This window comes from Coenobita brevimanus, chromosome 23 (genome assembly GCF_032717465.1).
Source record: "Coenobita brevimanus isolate Jiangsu-jjx chromosome 23, ASM3271746v2, whole genome shotgun sequence".
In the NCBI taxonomy this organism is placed as follows: Eukaryota; Metazoa; Arthropoda; class Malacostraca; order Decapoda; family Coenobitidae; genus Coenobita; species Coenobita brevimanus.
Genome location: NC_136976.1, coordinates 1705191 through 1717280, shown reverse-complemented (window position 1 = coordinate 1717280; position 12090 = coordinate 1705191). Strand labels below are relative to the sequence as shown.

General features: G+C 40.9%; 1 protein-coding gene across 1 annotated transcript in view; it reads left to right on the top strand.

Annotated features, from left to right (window-relative positions):
* The first annotated feature begins 2110 nt into the window (after positions 1 to 2110).
* Positions 2111 to 12090, top strand: part of LOC145393059 (uncharacterized) — a 28811-nt gene continuing 18831 nt past the window's right edge. Inside the window, exons 1-3 of the mRNA XM_080267397.1 lie at positions 2111 to 2287; positions 5680 to 5778; positions 7520 to 11326. Coding sequence (XP_080123523.1) covers positions 2185 to 2287; positions 5680 to 5778; positions 7520 to 11326 — 4009 coding nt within the window. The 5' untranslated portion in view covers positions 2111 to 2184. The remainder of the gene's footprint in view (positions 2288 to 5679; positions 5779 to 7519; positions 11327 to 12090) is intronic.

The window sequence follows — 12090 nt, the reverse complement described above, 5'->3', positions numbered from 1 at the left end:
TTTCTCAGTTTACCAGCCTAAGTTCTTCACACAGGTTAAGTTTTTCCTGTCTTTCAACCCTGGGTTAAACTGGAAAAAGGTTCTCATGCACTTAAGTATTTATATAATCCAACAAATCTGTCAGAAATCAAGTGCTCAGAATGTGTACGTATTTCAGCTATACCCACCATTCACTAACTCAGTTTAGTGTTATCTTAGGTTAGAACGCTACATTAAGTGACAAGCCAAATGACTTCCAGTGACTGAGGAGCCCTGGAAACAGTTTATTACATAGGATGGGAACCATACACAGTTCATTGCACTTGATTTTTTTTTTTTTAAGTCAGAGGTTAAGGACTGTATGCTTCCATGCACAAACGAATAACCACCATGATGCTTGAGGTATATACAGTAAGATGCAGTGGCATACTGGCCATTCAGGCATCCCCACTCCTCCCTCCCCCTTGCGTTCCTTCCTGCTACTTATCTGACTACAACTACCCCTCATTTCATCTCATTTCTGCTCATGTCCTACGCCTGACTCCCCTCCATCACTTTTCCATCTCTCCTTTCACCTTTCATCCCTTACTTTTTCTCAACTCGGCATCCTCTTCTTTTCCCTTCACTCCTTTCTTCATCCTCTTTCAGCATCCCTCGTTCTCGACACTGTTATAGTACTTTCCAAGCAGCCGTATCTCAAGCACAATGACAACCAATATTCAGATCTCCCCCATAACGAAATCCTGACTGTACACCTTCCTGTTCCCTACTTTCACCCACTCCCCTATTTTCTGCTTCCACCTCATACTTCCCTACCCCTCTCTAGTCCTCTCTCTACCCCTTCCTCCACCCCCCCCCTCGATTCTCTCCACTTCATAGCTCACAGTACCAGCGCTCTCCCCCCCCCATCCTTCCCTTTCCCATTTTTTTTTTTTTTTTCTGCTTTCTTCAACGTCTTTCCTTCCATTTTACCCCCCTTTCCCTTCCTCCCCACTCTTTTTTTCCCTTTCGATCTCTCACTCACTTCCCCCCTCCAAAATCCCCCCCCCCCTCCAACCAACTCCACTCCTTCCCTCCCCTCACTTCCTCTCATCGTCCTCACTCACTCTGTCCACTCAAACTCTTCACATCACCCCTATCCTCTGTCACCCCTTCCTCTATCACTCCGTATATCCGTTTCCTTTTCCCTCACCCCTACGCACTCTAACTCCGCTCATTCTACCTCCAATTAACTTTTTCCTCACTTTCCACTCATTTCACTTACTAATTGTTTCCCACTCACATTTCCTCATTGCCCATTCACAAAATTACTCCGACACTCAGTTACGCATTCACTTATTCCCCACTCCCTCAGTCACTCACTTCCTGGTGCTCATTCCCTACTCTCCCTCACTCACTCCCTTCCCACGTGTTCACCCACTCGCTCTCTTCCTAACTACTGAGCTATTCATACTCCCCACTCACACACTTTCCACGCATTCACCCACCTCTCACTCACTGTTTCCCCTAAATCAGCTACTCTCCTACTCCCCATTCACACACTCCCATACTCACTCGCTCCTCTTTCCTACATTCATTCACTCAATCACAGTACTCAGTCGAGGAGTCCCCTCAACCATTCACTCGCTCAGCGAGTCATGTCTTATGCAGCGGACCATATTGTTAAGTCTATCCCAGTAGTCTATCCCTGCCTCGTCCACGCTAAAATCTATATAGCTTACAGTGATGCACAGCTCCCATCCGCGTTACCTGTTTTCGTGCAGTTGCATTCTCAGTACTTTTCTTATCAGTTTCAGTTGACCGGGCATTTAGATGTCTGTAATTACTTTAGCATCCGTTGTCAAAACTGTTCCATCCCTATAATTTTTCACTTCCTGCCAATTTTTCTGTCGGTAGACGGAAGACTCGAGTCTAATGTTTTTGTGAAGTTACAAATGCATGAAATTTCTCTTAAACTTTCATGTTGTTCTCTCATATGGTTCTTTTATTTGAAGCTACCTCCAAGATAATAAACAGCCAATTACTGATATGTCTTTTAGAGCATCAATGAAAGCAATAATTATTATTTAGAAAAATAATTCAGTTGTAAAGGTAACCATAACCAAAACAGTGCAGAAGGAAGAGCGAATTTGTTATGAAGGCTTATTATTGACAGGGAGCTTTGCAAACATTGCCTTCCCAGTTATTTATTTATTAGAGATCATAATGCTACCCACAAGCGGATATTTTCGTGGTATACCCTGCCCAGACCATCAAAAGAGTGTGTGTCGCCGCCCCTACTGCCACTTCCACCACGGCCTAAGAAAAGGTCAGGATCTTTGCCACAGTTTAGGTTTATTCCAGTATGTGTAATAATGGTAATGTGGCACATTTCTGGCGCCACATAATATTAAAATTTTCGGTTCTGGTATCGTTTCATCCCCCAACAGAATTAAGAATTTATGATCCATTTTTTCGGTGTTTTAGAAAATTCTAAGACACTTTTCTTCTTTGACAATTTCGTCGCAAATTATTTTTATTTTACTCCTGAAGGTTAGGTTAGGTTATGGTCAAGAGTAATGTAAAGATAATATGCAACAAAAATGCCATAGAAGAAAAGTGTCGGAGAATTGCCTAAAATACCGAAAAGCTTAAAATTTCGTAATTCTGTCGGGTTGAAACTATATTTTCACCAAATTTTCTTCCAAAAGGAATGATATTAAGACAGAATTAGTAATGGTAACCTGAGTGCCATTTTTGTATGGAAATTTGAGGTTGTCAGAGACTTGGACACCCAAATATTTTTCTGTGCTTTCTACAATTATCTGTTTAGATTTGAGGGAGTAAGTTTTCCCTGGGTTGTGCCTACCAAAGTGCAGGGTTTTACATCTGAAGACATTGAACTTAAGAAGCCACAGGTCAGACTAGGTCGCTACGTTGAGAATATCTTCCTGGATCTGGTTTATCTCTTCTTGAGAGTTGACAGTTCCATACAGTAAATCTGTATCATCAGCAAAGATCTGGCAGTTTGAATGAGTGTGTTTTGGGAGGATATTGGTGAAAATTAGGAAGGACTGGACGAAGCACAGATCTTTGAGTTATTCCACGTGAAACGACTGATGATTTTGAAAGATGACCTCGAATACGGACCTATTGGCTTCTATTGGATAAGGAATCTTCATCCCACCCAAGGAGGGGTCCATTGATGTCATATTTTTGGAGTTTATGCACCAAACTCTCATGTGGTACTGTATCAAATGCTTTGACGAAGTTAAAATATATGGCATCAAATGATACCGGGTAACCCTGCTTCGGCGATTCAATCTGTCATTGCTCTCAGGAGGTTCGCAAAGCATGATCTACCTTGTCTGAATTCATGCTGGTTGTTACAGAGAATGTATGTTCTAGGTATTGTACAAATATTTCTTTAATCTTATGTCTAACACATTACCAGTAAAAAAAATAATAAAACAGTTTTATTTTAAATACTCTAAGATTTTTCAGTGTTTATCATATTTTAAATTTCATTCTTGCTTGCATTAACCAGAAGCCAGAGAAATGATTGCACCATTCCTAACAAGAATGAGTAGCTATTGCATCATCATTGCCAACCTGTTATCATCATGCTAATACCTGTACCAGGCTGCAGTAGCCCTTAGTCCTTCTGAAGCAGTCTCTCAGTAAGGATGTTCAGTACAAGACTGATGCCTTCTTGTAAACACTGTAATGCAGTATAGCAGTACTGTTGCAGTTATGATAAAATACTGTATATACCTGGAAATTCCGGCAGAAGATGTCAGATCTAGTGCATGGAATATCATTTGTAGTAACAGAGTTGTCATTCATTCATTCATAGATGATTAGTGAGAGTTGTCATATAAGGAAAAAAGACAGTAGACTCAGCTTCAAATGATTACTGGCACTTAAAGTTCCTAATTTACTGGTAAAAAATGTGGATTAAATACCAGTACCTTACAATAGCTACATGGGAATATGTAGGTTATGGTAAGAAAAGATATGATACGCTATTCATCTGACATTTGTGTGTTGATTCAGTTGCAGAACAGATACCAGTATTGTCATTTTGTTGTGAGAACACTATAAAAGTAAATATTAAAAATGTACCATAGGTCTTTGTTACTATCACTGCAGTATATAGTTATGGTATACCATACTGTACATGTAGCCAATAAGAGCATACAGGACAACATACAAATGGGAGAAATGGAGTTCCGCCGAGCTAAGCCCTGTATTGGACTATATAGCCCCGCTAGGGTTACAGGAGCGAGCTACCACTCCCGGCACGGCAGCTGGGCGAGGCTCGAACTCGCAATCCCTCGATTACGAGTCCAGCGCGCTACCACTGTGCTACCGCGCCCCCCGGCACAGGACAACATACAGGCATCTGATGATCTGACAAATTGTTTAACCTGGCTAAACTTACAAGATGACTTTTGTAATTCCTTGTTAAATCAGGTTAAAATTATGAGATGCCACTTGTAATTCTGCAACACTGACACACTAGTTTACTGGGTGCCACAGATGGCATTGTGTGTGGCCTGGTGTCACTTAACTATGTACCATGTATTGCAGTTACTGGTTGATGAAGAAGCCTCAGCAGTGAATTTCTATAAAAAATTATACTTTCTGGTTATTTTTTTCATTATTTTTCTCTCTGGTTTAATTTTGAAATGTTTGGTATATGTAGTGAACCAAGATAAAAGGACTGTACTGTATATACTGGTATAAAAAAATAGTTTTACACTTACACACGTTAAACCTCAGCCTTCTGTGACTTACTCACAGCTTAATAATATCATCAGGTGTTAGCTGCAGTTGAAGACTAGAGTTGTCTTGACGATGAGAGGGTTAAGAGTAAACAGTGTTTACACTTTTGTGCTACTGTGACATTTCTTCTCTCAGTTGAGTAAAATTTTCTGGTATTAGCTGGAACATTTGCTGTCCTGAGTATTAAAAGGTTAAGCTGTGAAGGCTTTATAAATTTGGCCCAATGAGATAGTCATCAAGAGTGGCAGAAATGTTGGCTGAATGGCATATTAATACCTTCAGCCCAGTGTAATACCGGTATTTTTTGTTTAATTTTTGTCGTCCCCTGACATTTTTATTAAGTTTAGAAAAAGCCTCTTATGCTGAATGGGTAATGAAGGCTATATCTAATCTCTCTATCTATCTATTGCCAGATGCCATAATCCCACAAGGGGTGGCCATTTGACTCAGAGTTATTTGTTTTACAGGGAGGGGCACTAACCCTCCACCAACCCACTTGTTGACACGTAGGGAGCACGTATGGTTTGGTTATATGGTTACCACCCAGCGTTGTAAATGGTTTCTTGGCTTACAGGAAACCATTTGGCTTGTCACTCAGTGTAAAGCCACCTGTAACGGAAAGAAAAGCAATAAGAAGTGACAGGAAAGATGGGAGAATTAGGAGGAGAGGAGGGTAGGTACAGAAAAAAAATGATAAAAGCTAAGGGAGAAGTAAGCAGCACTACATCAAGTGAGTGGATGATGGACGCCACCACCTACCACTACTATCTAATCTCACAAGTTGGAAAAGTCTGTCCAAAGCTGAATAAATCATCTGATGGTAGCAACACTAAAATATGTCATTGGTGTGAAGAGGTTAATTTTCTTGAGTGTATGGAGATTATTTCAGTTCATAATTCATGCCCCTCAATATATTGCTGTTGAATTTTACAGAGAGCATGAAGTCCTCTTCTTCAGTGAGTTCTGTCAGCAAACCTGATACCAGTGGTGTTGTGGAAGGAAGTGCCGGTCCTGGTGAAGAGTCATCAAATGGTCAGTTAATGTTTTGTAATTATACTGTACACCATAATTCACTAATGAGAGAAATATTGATTATAGATGATTTTTGTTTCCATCAAGGCAGATATCAGTTAAAACCAGAAGGGCAGAGTGTGGAGAGGGAAAAACATAATTATGGGTAGCTAACTTAAGGCCAGTTAAATGCCATAATCCACTGTATAAGACTTCTTGCTTGGTCTCCCATGTTACACCGGTAGGAAAGCAGTACAAGCACATTCATCATCATCATCATCATCTTAACCCTCCCTTCTTCCTGTACTTGGAGTGGGGGAGATTCGTAAAGAGGATCAGGGAAGTACAGAAGCCGGAGAACTATCAGAGTGCCCAGTAAATCAGGCCTTACATCCATTTATTTATTGTTTAAACTTTTGTAATTCTTGACTTCACCTCACAACTCAAAAGATCCACTCAAAATTGTCTCTGGGATGGAGAGATAATTCTGTTGACTGCCAGATTACAAAAATGGGTATAACCTTATCATTGCGTCTCCATAAATACTTCATCCATGGAATAATTTTACCTACCTTACATTAGGAAAAGTTGGTTATTAGGGAAATACAGGGTCCTTCGTAATTTTCGTTTGGCCATTTCTTCTCTGTTGTTGGGACTGCTCAGTTGGTGTTATTTATTTCAGTCATGCATTATTTTTTCATTATTTCCGCTGCTACACCCACAATCCCACCAGCCGTCCCCACAACACACGAGAAACCACCAGGTGAGTCTCTAGTGGGGGCTATGTATGGTCCACCCAGTACAACGGAAAGCTGAAGAGGGTGTGTGTTGGGCCAAAACTTATATTTCCCCAGTAAAGGACTTTTCCTAATTTGGGAAGGTCTTCCATTAGAACAATTCATGACACCATGTTTGCAAGATACTTTGGGTGGTATTTCCAGTTCTGACCTTTGTAATTCCTTTTGCTTCCTAAACTTCCTTACCTTGCTTTCCTTACCTTGCTTTTTCACACTTGTAATTATATTATCCATATCTTGCTTGTTCGTTCGTTCAGTTACGGTACATTATCTGTCCATCTTCTGCTTGACTTTCCATCCATCCTCCTATGCTGAAGCTTACTACATATATACCGTACATTTTTAACTGAGGTACCTTCTTCACATTCATTCTTTGTATGTACAGTCGCTTCTCTGATGAACAGACTTCCGTACTCAGTATATTTCATGCATCTGGAAATTTCTCAACGTTCACTGACAAACCACTCAATGAGCCACCAATATTCTCAATAGTCCATTACATTACCAATATTGTTTTAGCGTCAGACTTTATCTTTTACATTACAAACTAAATCTGTCCACAAAGATTCTGTTGTCTGTTAGTAAGTAATACATTATCATCTGTATACATCTAGTTTGAAATACCCAGTACTTAGTATTCCATTTATTTATATATATTTTTAATCAGTTCATCACCAGCATCATTCTATATGGATGTTGTATATATTAATCCTTTAGAGTACAGTATTTGATAATTTGCCATTGTTCACATGCGACAGGCATTAGGCAGCTACCTAATGCACAGTGGTATCAGACCAAAACTACTGCAAGAAGTAGGGACTGGCTCTGCGGTGGTATATGGGTTTCGTTAGTTAATATCGTAAGGTTCAGAAATGATCACTGATACATATTATGAGATTATGAATGTGCATTGTAGGTTTTATAATACCATGTACTGACATTGTGGTGATGCCTTGTTATTTCAGCATCCTGCAGCACAGAACCTTTTGAAGAAGAGGATCTGGAACAGCATTCTGAAACTGGAGGTGAAGGCAGAAGTGTCTGTGAGGGTGTTCAGTCAGATATCCTGCAGCAGTTAGTAAGTGAGGCAGTTAAGAAGGTATTGGCAGAGAACCCTGGGCTGGCATCATCAGTGGACACCTCTGTAGTGATGAAGAGTATCAACACCTCAGCATTGATGGCTGAAGCTGCTGCAGCTGCAGGCAAGAAGAAAGTTTACCTCCGCCCACCAGGTACCCCCAGTTACAACCCCACTCCAATCAGGGAGCTCAACAAGCGTAAAATATCCACCGAGGACCCAGCACCAGACTCCTCCAGAGTTAACTATACTCCAACACCTATCTCAGAACTTAATGTTGGTGTCAGTACAACACAAACTCAGCACGGTAATAAAGACTCTGTTGATAGTGAGGTAACAGATTTCTCCTCAGATGAAGATGATGCTGACATTGATCAGAGGAAGTGTGATTTTGATCTGTTGGAAGAAGTACTAGCCGAGCAATCACAGAATAACAAAGTTAAAGTGAAGAAAAAAAGAGTTAAAGCACTTGGAAAGCTGAAGTACAATCTTAATAGTCTAGATAAAAAGGTGGACAGATCGTCTATGATAGCCGATGCCAAACATCTCCCAGATCCAGAGAGTATAACTTGTAAAACACCAGATAAAGTAGCAGTGTGCGAGTTACCTGCAGAAAACTCATACTTCCTGCCCCCATCCCCTGTGTTTACATCATCATCATGTGTAAGTGAAACATACAACTCAGTTGTGTATACGAAGTCCAGCTGTAAAGAAGGTGAACTCACTCAGAATGTCAAGGATAGTGATCAGATGGTAGACAGTGCAAAAAATATCAGTCCAGACAAAGAAAACACTCACAGCGTTGGCAAATCTGTATCCCTTACCGATAAAAATGAAAATACCACAACAAAAGAGGTCGCAACTCCTGGTCCAGAAGAGAAAACAGTGGCTGCGGAAGACAAACCGGTCAAACCTAAAGGGCACAGTCACTTACCACAAGTGCTTCATACACTAGGTGGTCCAAAACTCTCACGGCCAAATGTTCGCAGCTGGACGCCTCAGCCTCGAAGTGGTTCATTGGAGACAAAGAAAGATGGGTGTCCTGTAGATGAAATGCTACAGCTTATGGATGGAGGCAGTGAACCTGAAAAAGTTGAAGAAAAAAGAAAGTCTGTAACTGCCAAGGCGGGGGAAGGTGTTAAGAATAAAAAAAAGTACAAAGTTGATCTAGATAAGGAAATTGAAAGTTTAACCAATATATCCTCTGTCAGAGATGCACCTGTAAATGATAAGTCAGAATTAGCTGAGAAAGAAAGTGAAAAAAACAAAGATACTGATATTGGTGACAGCTCTCAACCAGTTGACAAAGAAATTGTAAAAAAAAAGAAAAAAGATGAAATAGATAGTGAAGGTAAAAATTTGTCAGAAAATAAAGAGGGAAATGCAAACAGTGATGCCTCCAGTGCTGAGTCAGTTGATGATGATGATGATGATGACTCCAGTACTGTTGATGGCAGCAGTGACAAGGAGGAACTTAAAGAAAGGCACAAAAAAAAGCGAAAGAGGCGATACCGCAGCAGCTCCGAGTCGGACAGCCGGCACCCCAGAAAGAGGCGCAAAAAGAGCCGTAGGCGTCGCCGCAAGCACACCCGCAGCAAGAAGCGGAAGAAACACAGGCGAAGCACATCGAGTTCGGAAGACAGCGAAGAGGATACAGCAGACACTGATGCAGACACTGATGCAGGTGATGGAAGCAAGGACGAAGATAAAGAGGATAAATCTCCAAAACACAAGAAACGTAAAAAGTACAAGCACCGCAAAAAATCTAAGTACAAAAAGAAGAAAAATAAACATAAGGCTAAGAAGAAGAGGAGCAAAAGTTACAGTACAAGTAGTAGCAGAAGCTCTAGCAGAAGTAGGAGTGTGAGTACGGGCAGACCTGGTAGTGTTTCAAGCGAAGGCAGTGGCAGACGATCAAGGAGTAGGGATAGAAGCAGCAACTTGACCAAAAGCAGAAGTAGAGACTCAAGTGAAGAGAGTGGCAGTAGTAGGAGCTCGAGCAGGGAAAAGAGAAAGAAATCAAAGAAGAGGAAAAGGAAGAGTTCAAGCAAGGAGAGAAGTAACAGTTCAAGAAGAGAAAGTGAGGAAAGAAGTAGTTCCAGTCCGGAAATGTCAGCCAAAGATAGAAAACGGAGCATGAGCAAGGAAAATGGAGAAAGTACCGGTACAAAGAAAATACGGAGAGAAAGTGGAAGCAAAGAAAGGAAAGAAAGTACGAGCAAAGACAAGAAAAGTAGAAGTACAAGCAAAGAGAGGAGAGAAAGTACCGGTAAGGAGAAGAGAGAAAGAAGAGATTCACATAAGGATGGCAGTAGTAAGAATTCCACTGCTGAAGAAGCTAAAAGTTCAGGAAAGAAGAATAAATACAGAAGTTCAAGCAGAGATCAAGAAAAAGCCTCCAGCATGGACACAAAGTCAGGCAGAGACAGGGATAAGGAAGGAAAAAGTAAAGGCAAAGGAAGGAGCAGAAGTATTAGCCAAGATGCCCATACGAGAGACAGGGATACGAGGTCACAAGAAAAACTCAAGGATCCACCTGTGTCAATCCCCATGCCTGTGGATCCTTCAGAAATAAAAAGGGAGAAGGATGATGTGATCGAAGTTGACTTATCTCGTGTCAAGATTGAAAAAGTTGATGACGATGATGCGTCTAGAACCTCATTATTAAGTGAGAACTTACCAAAGAACAGTGTTTATAAGGATGATGTAAATAAGGTGAAAGTGCATACTAGTAAGTCAGCATCATCTACTAGAACAGATAAGGAAGTGGATAATTTTAAAACGTCTCGAGAGCGGTGTAAGTCGAAAACTGAAGTTCGAACACATAAGAGGAAGAACAGTACTGAGAGTGTGTCTGATAAATCTAGTAACAGTAGACATAGCACTGACTCAAGACACAGTGACAGTGAAAGTCTGGCAGAAAAGAGAAGATTGAGTGACAGTGGATTAGGTGAGGAAAAAGATGGCACTAAACCCAGCTCACCAGAACCCATGCCCAGAAAGTTGTCAATGTTTGATATTGTTGCTGCTAGCTCTTTTCCAAAACAAAAATCCCTCACTGAAATATCTATGTTTGACTCTGCAGCTGAAATGAATGCAGGGAAAACCAAGGCTACCAAAAACAAGCGTAGAAGTTCAGGAAGTATAGAGGGTAGTAATTTAGATGCTGAGAATGATGACCAGGTCAGAAGTGGTGGTAATTCCAGTAGTAAGGAGAAAGGTCCCTCAGGCAGCATGACGAATGTTAATCAGCAGTCCAGTACCTCAACCAGCAAAACACATAGCAGACACCACAGCAGTAACAAACACGATAGCAAACCTACCAGCAGCAGCAGTAAACACAGCAGTTCCAGTAGCAGCAATAAACACAACAGTTCTGGCAGCAATAATAAACACAGCAGTAGCATACATAGCAGTAGCAGCAAACATGGTAGTACCTGTAGTAGCAGTAGTAGGCAAAGTAGCAGCAAAAACAGCAGTGGCGGGAAGCACACTAGCAGCAGCAGCCATAAACACAGCAGCAAGACCAACAGAAGCGAGAGCAAGCACGAGAGCAGAAAACATCAAAGGGAAATGGAGCACTCAACCCCCAAGGCTGAGAGAGCCCTGCCAGCTGCTGAACGTACTCCCTCAGCCAAATCAGCATTGGATTACTCTTCATCTGGAATTTCAGAAAGAGAGTCCTTTGATTATAGTAAGTGTCGTTAGTCTTGAGTGATGTGTGAATATTGTGTGGCTCATATCACTGGACATAAAATTGTTAGTTCTTTTACTTTCTTATGGTCATTTCTCTGGTTGTTTCTTGATTTTTTGTGATTGTTTTGTCAGCATTCATCCATTTTTTTTCTTTTGATCCTTCCTGGCTGTTTTGTGTGTGTGTGTGTGTGTGTGTGTGTGTGTGTGTGTGTTTTTTTTGGGGGGGACTTGAAATCATGCTATAGAGTTACTGTACCTTGACCCTCATTAGGCATGTTGGTAAATGTAGACACAGTTAATACTTTTCTCTATATTTTTGTATCACCAGGCAGTACAATATTGTGGTTTGAAGAGAGTTTGCTCAGTACAGGAGTTTGATCTTATCCCTTTCACTGTGAGAGGACCGTGACCAAATTGATATCCTTGCATTGATGGGGTTAATACTCGAACAAATGGATGAAGTGATTGATGGGTTGGAAATGGTCAGTAAAAGTAACAGTAGTAGTACAGCATTTGCATTGATAAAATAATTTAGTTTATTTTCATTGGTTTCAATTATGGGAATCTTTTTTTTAGAAAGTAATTTTTTTATAGTTGCAGACTCACTCGATGTAGTGCTGCTTTGGGTGACTGCCCTTTCCTCTCGTCCGTCCTTCCTCTTCTGTCTTTCTTTCCTTCATTCTTTCCTCTTCCTTCTGCCATAAGGTGACTTTACACTCCCTCATCCATCTTTCTTTGCTTCATTCTTTCCTCTTCCTTCTG